Source organism: Cetorhinus maximus, chromosome 10 (assembly GCF_964194155.1).
Source record: "Cetorhinus maximus chromosome 10, sCetMax3.hap1.1, whole genome shotgun sequence".
Lineage (NCBI taxonomy): Eukaryota > Metazoa > Chordata > Chondrichthyes > Lamniformes > Cetorhinidae > Cetorhinus > Cetorhinus maximus.
Genome location: NC_135888.1, coordinates 118,571,669 through 118,586,970, shown reverse-complemented (window position 1 = coordinate 118,586,970; position 15,302 = coordinate 118,571,669). Strand labels below are relative to the sequence as shown.

General features: G+C 42.0%; 1 protein-coding gene across 5 annotated transcripts in view; it reads left to right on the top strand.

Moving 5' to 3' along the window:
• The window catches only part of LOC144685974 (teneurin-2-like), a 555,228-nt gene that overhangs the window by 515,608 nt on the left and 24,318 nt on the right, over positions 1-15,302 (top strand). For 4 of the 5 annotated variants that reach the window (XM_078551059.1, XM_078551058.1, XM_078551055.1 and 1 more), the window contains 2 exons: positions 3,805-3,825; positions 14,698-14,930. In XM_078551059.1, the coding sequence (XP_078407185.1) occupies positions 3,805-3,825; positions 14,698-14,930 (254 nt within the window). The remainder of the gene's footprint in view (positions 1-3,804; positions 3,826-14,697; positions 14,931-15,302) is intronic. The other variant, XM_078551057.1, reaches the window with a different exon arrangement.

Genomic DNA, 15,302 nt, shown 5'->3' with positions numbered 1-15,302 from the left:
TCGCTCCTCATACGACAATCCTGCCATCCCAGGAATCAGTCTGATGAACCTTCACTGCACTCCCTCTATGGCAAGTATATCCTTTCTTAGGTGAGGAGACCAAAACTGCACACAATACTCCAGGTGTGGTCTCACCTGCAGTACACCTGCAGTAAGACATCCTTGCTCCTGTACTCAAGTCCTCTCGCAATGAAGGCCAACATACCATTTGCCTTCTTAACTGCTTGCTGCAACTGTATGCTTGCTTTCAGTGATAGGTGTACAAGGACACCCAGGTCCCTTTGTGCATCAACATTTCCCAATCTGTCACCATTTAAATAATACTCTGCCATTCTGTTTTTCCTACCGAAGTGGATAACTTCACGATTTTCCACGTTACACTGCAGCTGCCAAGTATTTGCCCAATCACTCAACTTGTCTAAATCACCTTGAAGCCTCTTAACATCCTCCTCACCACTCACATTCCCACCAAGTTTGTGTCGTCATCAAACTTGGAAATGTTACATTTGGTTCCCTCATCCAAATCATTGATATATATTCTGAATAGCTGGGGCCCAAGCACCCTGTGGTATCCCACGAGTCACTGCCTGCCACTCCAAAAAAGACCCATTTATTCCCTCTCTCTGTTTCCTGTCTGCTAACCAATTCTCAATCCATGCCAATATATTACCTCCAATCCCATACGCTTTAATTTTGCACACTAACCTCTTATGTGGGACTTTATCAGAAGCTTTATGAAAATCCAAATACACCACATTCACTGGTTCTGCCTTATCTATTCTACTAGTTATGTCCTCAAAATACTCCAGTAGGTTTATCAAACATGAATCCCCTTTCATAAATCCAAGTTGACTTTGCCTAAACAAAAATAGAATTACCTGGAAAAACTCAGCAGATCTGGCAGCATTGGCGGAGAACAAAAGAGTTGACGTTTCGAGTCCTCATGACCCTTCAGCAGAACTGAGTAAAGTTAGGAGAGGGGTGAAATATAAGCTGGTTTAAGGTGGGGGGCGGTTGGGGGGGTGGGGGGGGGGGGGAGAGAGAGTTGGGGGGGAGGTGGTTGTAGGGACAAGCAAGCAGTGATAGGAGCAGATAATCAAAAGATGTCACAGACAAAAGGAACAAAGAGGTGTTGAAGGTGGTGATATTATCTAAGAAAATGTGCTAATTAAGAATGGATGGCAGGACACTCAAGGTACAGCTCTAGTGGGGGTGGGGTGGAAAGACTGACAGGGTATTACAGTTATAGATTTAAAAATAATGGAAATAGGTGGGAAAAGAAAAATCTATATAAATTATTGGAAAAAACAAAAGGGAGGGGGAAGAAACGAAAAGGGGGTGGGGATGGGGGAGGGAGTTTAAGATCTAAAGTTGTTGAATTCAATATTCAGCCCAGAAGGCTGTAAAGTGCCTAGTCGGAAGATGAGGTGCTGTTCCTCCAGTTTGCGTTGGGCTTCACTGGAACAATGCAGCAAGCCAAGGACAGACATGTGGGCAAGAGAGCAGGGTGAAGTGTTAAAATGGCAAGCGACAGGGAGGTTTGGGTCTTTCTCATCCTTGGAAGATCTCATCCTTGCAGATGTTCCACAGTGAATCCAGCCGCAGCTCCAGCTCCAAAACGTGGATTTTGAGTAGCTGCAGCTGGAGACACTTCCTGCACATGTGCTTGCCCTGGCCACTGGAAGTGTCCCTGACATCCCACATCACACAGGAGGAATTTCCACTTGGCCAAGCTGCCCTGCCATGACTTACCCTTAAATTATTCTCTTTAGTTTTACTTCCTCTAGTTTATACTCACCAGCTCCTACTTACCAAGGCTGCCGTTCTTCTTTCTGAGAAAGGGCAGAAAATGTAAGGATCACCTCCTTCCCTCTTCACCAAACTCACTCTCTCACCCAACTCCAACTTAAGCACTCTAATGCAGCCCAAAGCAGCAGTGCAGACCGGGCTTGTTAATAAGACTAAATAAACCTTATAGATTATTTACTTAAGGCAGGCAGGCTGCCAATTTCGGCACCCGTCCACCTAGCATATTATGGGGGTGAGTTTGGGAGTAGGGGGCGGGAAGATGGTGGGCTAGCCACCTGGCCAATTTTGCATGCCTCCCCTCACCCACCCCCGGCCTCCACTGCCAAAAACATGCACGGTGGGGGCTCATGAAATCTTTCCCTATGTTAAAGGCACAATATAAATACAAGTTGTTGTTGTTGGTGGCATTAAACAGCTAAAAGTTTTCACAGCTTTTGATGCTATGCGAATTGTCTTGATGGATTATTGTATTTCAGAACAATCCAGTTTTGGCATTATTCTGTATATTTACATTGGCTCAAACAATTATGTTGCCCATCTTTCCAAAATTCTTTTCTCGTTTATAATTTTATGAAATACTGTACTGGTCAAAAATAATTCATGTCATTCCTCCTTTAGGGGTCCTGCTAGATGGGTGAAATTCCTTTTTGCAAATCAAAGCACAGTTATTCCCCATTAGCCATATCCCTGCTTTAGTCCTGACAAGTGTCGGGAAGGTATGCTGAATGCTGGCAGTTTAAATGTCTCTGAGGAGAAGTATGTAATGTGGTGATGCAACACACTGTCGAGTCAATGCATTGTGCTCTAGAGTATAACATGCAGATTCCACACCTGCAGTTCACCCTCAGTCAGCTCTTGTGATTTCAACAATGCCATTAGGATAGCTGCTGATTGGGGCCAGGTGCTTCCCTGCAGGAAGTAAGGGGAAAGTGAAATTTCATTCTCATCTGGTGCTGCACTCATACAGCTTCTAGCGGGTGGCCAAAGAGCACCATTGGCAGAAGCCATGGAGTGAAACTTCAGCTCTTGTGCTTGGCAGATGTCATTCTGTAGGGCAGAGAGACTGAAAAGAGTAGCATAATGATAACTTGTCTGCAAAATCAAATGGAATTATATGTTTCCTGGTATCTTGGTTTCAGAATTTCCTTTTCTTTCCACAAATGAGAAAGACCGGGCTACATTCTCAACTTTGCTCTAAAAATAATGTTTCATCAAGTGTCACGTTTGCCAAGAATATGCCTGAGATTTTTAGTTTAAACTAAGAGCATGTTTCAAAATTTCATGTAGATATAAGCAACAAGAAATCTTGTAAATTCTAGCTCAAAAGGAGATAGAATTCCAAACAAAAAAATAAGCCTTATGCATGCGATTGTGAATATTAGATATTGTATGTCATAGCGAGAATGCCTACACTTATTTGAGCCCTTCTCTGCTGAGAGATTGTATGAGCTTATCAGCTCAGGCAGTGGGCTGAATGTCAATACATGAATTAAATGTTCTCTAATACTCCGAAATTTGATGGTTATCCGTGTTGAGTAATTTTTGTTTTCATTCTATTTATTTTCATTTCACTCACTTCTATAAGCAGCTCAAGCATGTCTACATTGAGTGTTCGAACAATCCGAAATCCTCAATATTAATATTTCAATTCATTATTGCTATTTGCATCTCTCAGAAAAAAGATCATGCTTACTGAGTTACGTGGCTCTAACCTTTTAGATGTTACAAAGATAATATTAGCAGCGCAGTAGGAAAGTGTGAATGATACATTTAAAACTTTCAATGTACCAATCTCTATAATTATATATGAACAGTTTCACCAATATTGTAGCAGCCATATTTATCTCGCCTTGATCTTTAGTAATATTTTTGCCTGTCACCTCTGTTGGTGTTTAATAACTTCAGCAATCATTTAACAAACTAATGGTGCAACAATGTATGTCTTGGATAATTTTTTGCCTGTTCCTCTTTTTCTTTTGCTGTCTTTCTACAAAGAAATAAAGATTTTAGACATAGGTAAGCCAACCACTTTAACATGCCTCTTCTGAAAGAATATCTTGTCTCTTTTTTTTTGTCCTGTTACTGCTCTTAACCTACTATAGACAAAGGTAACCCTGTAAATAAGACAGTATCTACCACCGATGATAGGTACGATCAGTGATTAGTATTATCTGTAGATTACCCCCTTGTATGTGGTTTATACAATATAGGTAGAAGAGCTGGAGGAAAATGGATCAACCTCAGGGTTGCATCGGTAGCACCCAATTTTTCTATGGCTTTAGGAGGGAAAAAGCAAAGAAAAATTCTCCCTTAAGAACAACTACATTCAAGCCTTTGGAGCTGCAATAAGGCTGTGCGTTCAAGCCCTACTCCAGGACTTGAGTATGTAATCTAGACGGGCCAGTCTTTGTAGTATTGAGGGAACACTGCTGTCTTTTGGAGAAAATACTAAATTGAAGTCATATCTAGCCCCTCAGATGGATGTAAAAGATGCCATGGCTTATTCAAAAAGGGAAGTTCTCCAGTGTCCTGGACCAACGTTTATTTCTCAACGGAAGGCACAAAAACAGATTATCTGGCCATTTATTCCATTACTGCTTGTAGAAACTTGCTGTGTGTCACTTGGCTATTGTTTTTGTATACAACCTTCGAGAGTAAGGCATTGGCTGTAGGGCACTTTGGAGCATCATGAGCATCTGAATCATGGAATGGTTATAGCACAGAAGGAGGCCATTTGGCCCGACCTGTCTGTGCCAGCTCTTTGCAAAAGCAACTCATCTAGTCCCACTCCTCCACCTTTTCCTTGTAGCCCTGCAATTTTTTTTCTCTTTCATTAATTATCTAATTCTCTTTTGAAAGCTACAATTGAATCTGCCTTCATCATTCTCCTAGGCAATATATTCCAGATCCTAACCACATGCTGCATAAAAAAAAAAAAATTCCTCCTGTTGTCATTGTCTCTTTAGCCCATCATCTTAAATCAGTGTCCTCTGGTTCTCAACCCTTCCAACAATGGGAAAAAAATTTCCAATATGCTCTGTCCAGACCCCTAATGATTTTGAATACTTCTATCAAATATCCTCTCGACCTTCTCTAAGCAGAACAACCCCAGCTTCTCCAATCGGTCTACGTAACTGAAGTTCCTCATCCCCAGAACCAATCACATGAATCTTTAATGCACCCCCTCTAATGCCTTCACATCCTTCCTAATGTGTGATGCCCAGAGCTGAACACAATACTAAAGCTGAGGCTGAAGCTCAGTTTTTTATACAGGTTTGTCATAACTTCCTTGCTTTTCTACTCCATGCCTCTATTTATAGAGCCCAGGATCCTGTATGCCTTATTAGTTGCTCTCTCAACCTACCTTACCACCTTCAATGATGTGTGCACATATGTACATTGACATTGATAAACAATACCCTTGTTGAACTCCTCTTCCAATTTTGTTTATCACCACTTCTCTTCAATGTCAATGTAAAAGCAATGATTAAAGAAGCGTTTGAAGACACAGAATCTGGCGTTAAGATTGGGGGGCTGAATGATACCATCAGATTTGCAGATGACAAAGCACTTGTAGCAAGCACAGAAGAAGGGTTACAAGAACTAGAAGATAGACTAGTAACAGCAGGCATGAACTTTGGGAGAAGGTAAACTTTAGCAAAACCAAAGTAATGCATATATCAAAATCATCAAGAAATATTCATAGAAGAAAGAGAACTAGAACAGGTGAATGAATTCAAGTATTTAGGAAGCCTATGGAAGGTGCGACAAAGAAATAAGAGCAAGGTTAGCAGTGGGAAGGGCAGGATTTGGTAAGAGGAGACAGTTGCAAACCAGGAAACTGATTAAACAACTCCAAAAGCGATTTGCAAAGAGCTTCATTTGGAGTTTTATGTTTTTCTGGAGGGGAGGCAATGGTGTGTTGGCATTATCGACGGACTAGTAATCCATGGGATGGCAGGATTTGATTTCAATAAGAATCTGGAATTATAAGTCTAATGATGACTATGAAATCATTGTCAATTGTTGTAAAACCCCACCTGGTTCACTAATGTTCTTTAGAGAAGGAAATCTACGGTCCTTACCTGGTCTGGCCTACATGTGACTCCAGACCCACAGTAATGTGGTTGACTCTTAACTGCCCTCTGAAATGGCCTAGCAAGCCACTCAGTTGTATCAAGTGGCGACAAAACCTCAAAAAGGAATGAAACTGAACAGACAACGAGGCAGACTCAGCCCTGCCAATCCTGCAAAGTCCTCCTTACTAACGTATGGGGGATAGTGCCAAAATTGGGAGAGCTGTCTCACAGGCTAAACAAGCAACAGCCTGACATTACTTTACAGATAATGTCCCAAACACCATCACCACCAAAGCCATTCATGTGTATGTCCTGTCCCACTGGCAGGACAGACCCAGCAGATTGGCGGCCCAGTGGTACACAGTCGGGAGGGAGTTGCCCTGGGAGTCCTCAACATCGACTCCGGATCCCTTGAAGTCTCATGGCATCAGGTCAAACATGGGCAAGGAAACCTCCTGTTGATTGCCACATACCACCCTCCCTCAGCTGATGAACCAGTGCTCCTCCATGTTGAACACCACTTGGAGGAAACACTGAGGGTGGCAAGGGCACAGAATGTATTCTGGGTGGGGGACTTCAACGTCCATCACCAAGAGTGGCTCGGTAGCACCACTACTGACTGAGCTGGCCGAGTCCCAAAGGACATAACTGCTAGACTGGGTCTGTGGCAGGTGGTGAGGGAACCAACAAGAGGGAAGAACATATTTGACCTCATTCTCATCAACCTGCCTGCCGCAGGTGCATCTGTCCATGACAGTATCGGTAGGAGTGACCACCACACAGTCATTGTGGAGGCGAAGTCCCGCCTTCACATTGAGGATACCCTCCATCGTGTTGTGTGGCACTACTACCGTGCTAAATGGGATAGATTTCGGGCAGATCCAGCATCTCAAGACTGGGCATCCATGAGGCACTGTGGGCCATCAGCAGCAGCAGAATTGTACTTGAACCCAATCTGTAACCTCATGTCCCAGCATATCCCCCATTCCACCATTACCATCAAGCCAGAGGATCAACCCTGGTTCAATGAAGAGTGCAGAAGGGCATGCCAGGAACAGCACCAGGCATACCTAAAAATGAGATGTCAACCTGTTGAAGCTACAACACAGGAATACTTGCATGCCAAACAGCATAAACAGCAAGTGATAGACAGAGCTAAGTGATTTTACAACCAATGGATCAGACCTAACTCTGCAGTCCTGCCACATCCAGTCATGAATGGTGGTGGACAAGTAAACAACTCGCTGGAGGAGGAGGCTCCACAAATATCCCCATCCTCAATGATGGGGGAGCCCAGCACATCAGTGCAAAAGATAAAAACAAAAAACTACTGCGGATGCTGGAAATCCAAAACAAAAACAGAATTACCTGGAAAAACTCAGCAGGTCTGGCAGCATCGGCAGAGAAGAAAAGAGTTGACGTTTTGAGTCCTCATGACCCTTCAACAGAACTGAGTAATATTGGTAATATTACTCAGTTCTGTTGAAGGGTTATGAGGACTCGAAACATCAACTCTTTTCTTCTCCGCCAATGCTGCCAGACCTGCTGAGTTTTTCCAGTGCAAAAGATAAGGCTGAAGCATTTGCTACAATCTTCAGATAGTAGTGCCGAATGGATGATCTATCTTGGCCTCCTCCAGAAGTCCCCAGTATCACAGATGCCAGTCTTCAGCCAATTCGAGTCACTCCACATGATATCAAGAAATGGCTCAAGGCACGGGATAGTGCAAAGGCTATGGGCCCTGACAATATTCCAGCAATAGTACTGAAGACTTGTGCTCCAGAACTTTCTGCGCCCCTAGCCAAGCTGTTCCAGTACAGCTACCCGGCTATGTGGAAAATTGCCAAGGTATGTCCTGTACTAAAAAAGCAGGACAAATCCAAACTGGCCAATTACCTCCGTATTAATCTACTCTTGATCATCAGTAAAGTAATGGAAAGGGTCATCAATAGTGCTATCAAGCAGCACTTGCTTAGCAATAACCTGCTCACTGACACCCAGTTTGGGTTCTGCCAGGGCCACTCAGCTCCTGACGTCATTACAGCCTTGGGGGTTCAAACATGGGCAAAAGAGTTGAACTCCAGAGGTGAGGTGAGGTGAGAGTGACTGCCCTTGACATCAAGGCTGCATTTGACCGAGTGTAGCATCAAGGAGCCCTAGCAAAACGAGTCAATGGGAATCATGGGGAAAGCTCTCCATTGGGTGGAGTCATACCTAGTACAAAGGAAGATGGTTGTGGTTGTTGGAGGTCAATCATCTCAGCTCCAGGACATCACTGCAGGAGTTCCTCAGGATAGTGTCCAAGGCTGAACCATCTTCAGCTTCTTCATCAATGACCTTCCTTCCATCATAAGGTTAGAAGTGGGGATGTTCACTGATGATTGCACAATGTTCAGCACCATTAGCATCTTCTCAGATACTGAAACAGTCCATGTCCAAACGCAGCAAGACGTGAACAATATCCAGCATTAGGCTGACAAGTGGCAAGCAACATTCGCGCCACACAGGTGCCGGCCAATGACCATTTCCAACAAGAGAGAATCTAACCATCGCCCCTTGATGTTCAATAGCATTACCATCTCTGAATCCCCCACTATCCCTTCATAACAGCACTATGGGTGTACCTACACCACATGTACTGCAGCGGTTCAAGAAGGCAGCTCATCACCATCTTCTCAAGGGCAACTCGGGGTGATCAATAAATGCTGGCCCAGCCAGCGAAGCCACATCGCGTGATTGAATTTTTAAAAATCAACATCCTGGGGGTTACCATTGACCAGAAACTGAAGTAGACTGGCCATATAAATACTGTGCCTACAAGAGCAGGTCAGAGGCTAGAAATCCTGCGATCAGTAACTCATCTCCTGATTCCCCAAATCCTATCCACCATCTATAAGGCACAAGTCGGGAGTGTGATGGAATACTCCCCACTTTCCTGGATGAGTGCAGCTCCCACAACACTCAAGAAGCTTGACACCATCTAAGACAGAGCAGCCCACTTGATTGGCATCACATCCACAAATGTTCACTCCCTCCACAACTGATACTATCTACAAAATGCACTTCAGGAATTCACCAAGGCTCCTTAGACAGCACCTTCTAAACCTACAACCATTACTATCTAGAAGGACAAGACAGCAGATAGATGGGAACACCACCATCTGGAAGTTCCCCACCAAGCTACTCACCATCCTGACTAGGAAATATATTGCCGTTCCTTCACTGTCGCTGGGTCAAAATTCTGGAACTCCCTTCCTAACAGCACTGTGGGTGTACATATACCACATGGACTGCAGCGGTTCAAGAAGGCAGCTCACCACCACCTTCTCAAGGGCAACTAGGGATGGGCAATAAATGCTCAGCCAGTGAAGCCCACATCCTGTGAATGAATAAAAAATAGGATGCGAGACCTGGACCTTATGGAAAGCAGAGACCAGCTTGCTAAATAGCTTTGAAATGTGGATTTGGAGGAGAATGGAAAGGATCAGCTGGACAGAAAAGGTAACAAATGATGACGTGCTGTGGAGAGTGAATGAACAAAGACATTTGCTGAACCTAATTAGGAATCGAGAAAGTCTGGTTTTTAAATTTTAAAACAGGTGTCCCCCGGTTCTGGACTCACCCACTAAAGGAAACATCCTTCCACATTTACCTTGTCAAGACCATTCAGGATCTTATCGTCGTCGTCATCATTGTCGTGTATACTTCAATCAAATCACCCCTCACTCTTCTAAAGTCCAGTGAAAACAAGCTCAGCCTGCCCACCTATCCTCATAAGATAGCTCATTCGAGGTATCAATCTAGTAAACCTCATCTGAACTGCCTCCAACGCATTTACATCTTTCCTTAAATAAGGAGACCAAAACTGCACGTAGTATTCGAGATGCGGTCACACCAATACTCTGTATAACTGAAGCATAACATCCTTATTTTTATGTTCGATTCCCCTCATAATAACGGATAGTATTCTATTAGTCTTCTTAATTACTTGCTGTATCTGCATACTAACTTTTTGTGACTCATGCACGAGAACACCTAGATCCCTCTGCACCTTGGAATTCTGCAGTCATTCTCCGTTTAAGTAGTACTCCCCAGGTAATGACCCCCAGGTCCTTCTGGTACTGCACCCTCTTTAGAATTGTTTTATATTGCCTCTTCTTGCTTTTCCTACCGAAATAAATCATTTCACACTTCTCTACATTAAATTACAATTGTCCACCCATTCCACCACCCTGTTTATGTCCTTTTTAAATTTAACACTATCCTCCTCACAGTTCACAACACTTCCAAGTTTTGAGTCATCCGCAAATTTTGAAATTGTGTGCTGCACACCCAAGTCCAGATCATTCAGATATATCAAGAAAGGAGGAGGTCCTAACACCAATCCCTGGGCAACTCCACTATAAACCTCGTTCCAGTCCATAAAACAACCATTCATCACTACACTCTGTTCCCTGTCACTCAGCCAAGGTTGTAGCCAGGCTGCTATTGTCCCTTTTATTCCATGAGCCCTAACTTTGCTCATAAGCCAGTTATGTTGCACTTTATCAAATGCCTTTTGGAAGTCCATGTATACCACATCAACTACATTACCTGAATCCACTCTTTCTGCTACCTCATCAAAAAACTCAAGCAAGTTAGTTAACCATGATTTGTCCTTAACAAATCGTTTCTTTAATCCACATTTGCCTGAGCAACTGTTAATTTTGCCTCCAAATATCATTCCTAAAAGCCTCCCCACCCCTAAAGTTGAATTTACTAGCTTGTAATGTGTTTATCCTTACACCCTTTTTTGAATAAGGGTGTGTAATATTTGCAATTCCCAGTCCTCTATCACCACCTCTATCTAAGGAGGTTTGGAAAATTATGGCATGTACCTCCGCAATTACCACCCTTTCCTCAGTATCTTTGCATGTATCTCACTCAGTCCTGTTAACTTATCTTTTAAGTATAGCTAACTCATCTAATACCTCCTCTTTATCAATTTTTAGCCTGACAAATGCCTCACCTACCTTTTTTTTCATATAACTTGGGCAACATCTTCTTTCTTGGTAAAGACAGATGCAAAGTACTCATTTAATGCCACAGCCATGCCCGCGCCTCCATGCGTAAATCCATTTTTAAGTCTATAATCAACCCCACTCCTCCTTTCACCACCATTTACTAATTATACGCCCATTGAAGAGTTTGGATTTCCTTTTATGTTAGCTGCCAGTCCCTTCTCATACTATGTCTTTGTTTCTCTGGTTTGGTTTTTCATTTCCCCTTTGAATCTTCTACACTGATCCTGGTTCTCAATTGTGCTATCCACCTGACATCTGGCATATGCGTCCATTTTCCGCTTCATCTTATTGTCAATCACTTTTATCATCCTGGGAGCTCTGAATTTGTCTGCCTTATTTTTGCCCCTCATGGGAACGTACCTTGACTGTACCTGAACAACTCCTCTTTCAAGGCATCCCATTGTTGCGTTACAGTTTGCCTGCCAAAGTTTGATTCAAATTTATCTGGCCAGATCTGTTCTCACCCATTTGGCCCTCCCCCAATTATTCTTACTCTGGATTGCTGCTTGTCCTTTTCTGTAGCTAACCTAAACTTTATGATACTACAATCGTTGTCCCCTAAATGTACTGACACTTGATCTACTTGACTCACCACATTCCCCAGAACCAGATTCCTGGTTCTTCCTCAATGGACTGGAAATATACTGCTATAGAAAATTCGCCTGAACACACTCTAGAAAGTCTTGCCCATCCCTGCTCTTTACACTATTACTATTCCAATCAATATTAGAATAATAAAGAGCCCATTATAACTACTCTATAATTCTTGCGCCTCTGTAATTTCCTTGCAAATTTGTTCCTCTATGTTTTTCCCACTAGCCGGTGACCTATAGAATATACTCTGCAATATAATGGTACTTAGCACTAACCAAATAGATTCCATTCTTAATCCCTTCGGGACATCCTCTCTCTCCTACACTGTAATTCTCCTTAATCAATGCTGCCACCCCCTCTTCCTTTCCTATCTTCCCTGAAAACTTTTGTACAGAAATATGTAGTACCAAGTTCTGCCTTTCTTTGAACTGAAGAGCATTACATAAACACAAGGTTGTTCTTTTTCCTGTGTTAAGAGGAGCATGAGCTGCATTCATAATTAGCTGTGCCAGATGTCTTTTTCTCCCCATTCCACCTTGTGTTCCACTAAATTTTCAATACTTGAATACATTTAGAATTGTAGAATGTTACAACACAGAACAGGCCATTTGGCTAATCCAGTCTCTCCTAGTGTTTTTTTCTCCACTTAAGTCATGTATTCCATCTCCCTTTCCCAGTTGCTCCTCATATTCCTAAATTTCTTATTATTGGGATTGGAAAATAATAATTTTGTAAAGTGTAACTATTTACCATCCATGATAAGCCCTACTACAAGCACACGTTACAGGTTGTTACAAGCCTCATAAACGTTGCTCTGTTGATCCAACCGCAACAATGGCTTGCCATGCAAGCCTCTGGTTAAAATAGCAATCTGGCCCTGATAACCTCTTTAGAGTTTTATTTGCATTTTTATAGAAGGATCCCCTTCTCCATTGTCACCTGATGTCCCCACCCCCTCAATTCCCTTCTGGTTCTTGGCAGGCGTGCCTCTCATTAGTTCAAACAAAAATCATGACTAGTAGGATTAGAGTAGGACTTCGGCTGGTAAGTCTGTTGATTTAAACTGCCCATCTACCTAATTTAACATTGTCTGTCATGTGTTCCTAAATACTGGTCCAAGATGGGATTAGACCGTAAAACAGTTAGATTCTCTGGTACCATGAATGAGGACTACCAGTGAGATCCCCAGAATGTATGTTCCAATTTTCATTTAACAAAATCAAAGACTGGTTGCCTCTCTAGTTCACCAGTTTTAAGCAACGAGTAGCTGAGCAATGCTGACCAGCAACATCTCCTGTTACTATTGAGCTGGATGCTCTCAACTCTGGCAGCACTAGCAGGAGAGCTACAATTTGCTGCAAATGTCCCTAGATTAGAGTGAAAAACCAGGCAATTTCCTGTTCCCAATCATTATCCTACAATCCCTCCAAGGCAAATATGGACAGTGGGTGCTTACTCAGTTTTGACTTGTGATTAAATAGACTGCTGACACTCACAATAATTTCAGAAATACTCCAGAATAATGGTCGCTTGAGCAAGGCACCAGAGAGGATGATTGTTATCTGTGAATCCCACTCCAGCAACACTTCAGTTAATTTTGGAGATGTAAAGGATGAAGGAAGATAAACTGGTGAAGAAAAAAAAAGAGGAAAATTTCTGGGGTTACAAGGAGGAACTGTGGAAACATAAATGTTAAAATGTGATCCTTTTTAAAAAGAAATACATGGAGATGTCATCTAGGGTAATGAATTTACTATTAGCAGTACGTAACATTGATAGTATATACCATGAAGCTACTAGCTCCTTGATGATGTGTGTAAATTGACTGCCTTTGTAGTACTTTATTGAATTCATATTGTTTAATCTTTTAAATCTAATTTTTATAAATGGCATATGCTCTTGTGAAATTAAGTTTTTGTGCACATAGGTTTATAGTTTGGGGTTTTATTAGAAAAGCACTTATGTCCTTCAATAAATCAGCTGGGATACCAAATATGTAAGGGATTGAGTTATAAGGCAAGTCTTTCCATTGAGCTCCTTGAGTAAAGCTCAGATGGTCAGCAAAATTGAGGTATTCTTTATCATGATACATTGTTTATATTTTTACAGCCAGTTTTCAACATTTTTATTGTGGAGGCAACAAAACCTCTGTGAGATTAATGAAAAACTAATAAAGATGAGTGACATGGGAACTGAAGGTGTTCAGTTTGAAATGTTAGAATAAGAGCTCTAGCTTATATCGGAGACTGATATGATGAAGAATTTAGGGTATAAAATTCATAATCATAAGGAGTACCAGACATTTCAGAATCTGTTAATGGGGAAAGTGGGATTTATCAAAAACTGTTGCAAGGCAAAGCTGTTGTATTAATATCTGCTGGCTTTCCATTTTAAAGACTTAGCTGTGGACTTCAAATTAGAACTTTGATAATCTGAAAGTGTGCAAAGCAAAATTTCAGACCTAAGTTCCAAATATAGTTTGCTTCTCATTGGCATTTCGATCCATTTCAGCCTCATTTAAAGGTGTGTTGACATTCTGTTGAGAAACTCATATCCTAATGAAACAACTAGGAAGGCCCTGGACCTTCAAATCCGTTATTTGATTTTCATAGGCCAGTTCATGTATTAGCAATGAAAATTATTATGTTATGTATTTATCATTTCATCTGAATTACCAGCTAAATTACCACATAGTTTTTTATGCCTCTTATGTCCTTTACGTTGATAAAGTTATTAAGTGTTTTGTTAGGATATTAAGTGGTACAACCTTAGAACACTATCACTCAATGTCTATGAAGCCCAAATTGATGTGAAGATCTTGGACAGGTGTAAGTCCTAAGTGAAGATAGTTGTGGTCAATGTCAATCCAGCTACTCACAGGTACAAGTCTATAGAACAAATAGAACTAACATGATTTTGGTTGTGAATTGTCAGTGTGGCTCAAAGAAGCCACAAAGGTGACTGAAATGGGAAATGGAAATGTCAGGTTGCATAGTAAAGGTTATTGTTCTGATGTGTTTAAGGAATGTTGTTGGAGCAGCTTAGGATGAGTTATAATGGCATTAAACATACTACCATATAGTTTTTCAAAAAATGTTACAGCAATGACAACCTTTTGACAACCAAATTTGTGCTTTTCTTTCATTTTAAAGCAACAACCCCGCCCATAAGTACTTCATGGCAGTTGATCCTGTCACAGGGGCACTTTACGTCTCGGATACAAACAGTCGTCAGATCATCCGCATCAAGTCTCTCAATGGAGCAAGAGACCTTGCTGCCAATTCGGAGGTGGTAGCAGGGACTGGAGAGCAGTGCCTGCCATTTGATGAAGCCAGATGCGGTGATGGAGGGAAGGCAGTTGAAGCTACGCTGATGAGCCCAAGAGGTATTGTCTTTAAAAATTATCTTCCTCAGTGTCTGCGTGCTTACTTTCTTTATATTTTATGTTCTTTCGCAGGATGTGGGTGTCGGCTGGGTAGGTCAGCATCTATTGCCCATCCCTTATTGCCCTTGAGAAGGTGGCCTTCTTGAACTGCTGCAGTCCTGGTGGTGTAGGTACACCCACAGTGCTGTTCTGTTTGACACTGCATGATGTACACGTTTCTTAACTGCAAGTTAGCATGTCCACCAGTAACATTGAACAGCAGTGCATTCAGTGGTTAAACAGGACCATCTATGAAAAAGGCCACCAATTTCATACTGAAAGATAAAACTGCTAGCCCACAACCTAAAGCAGGCATTTTTTTGTTTTTCATCT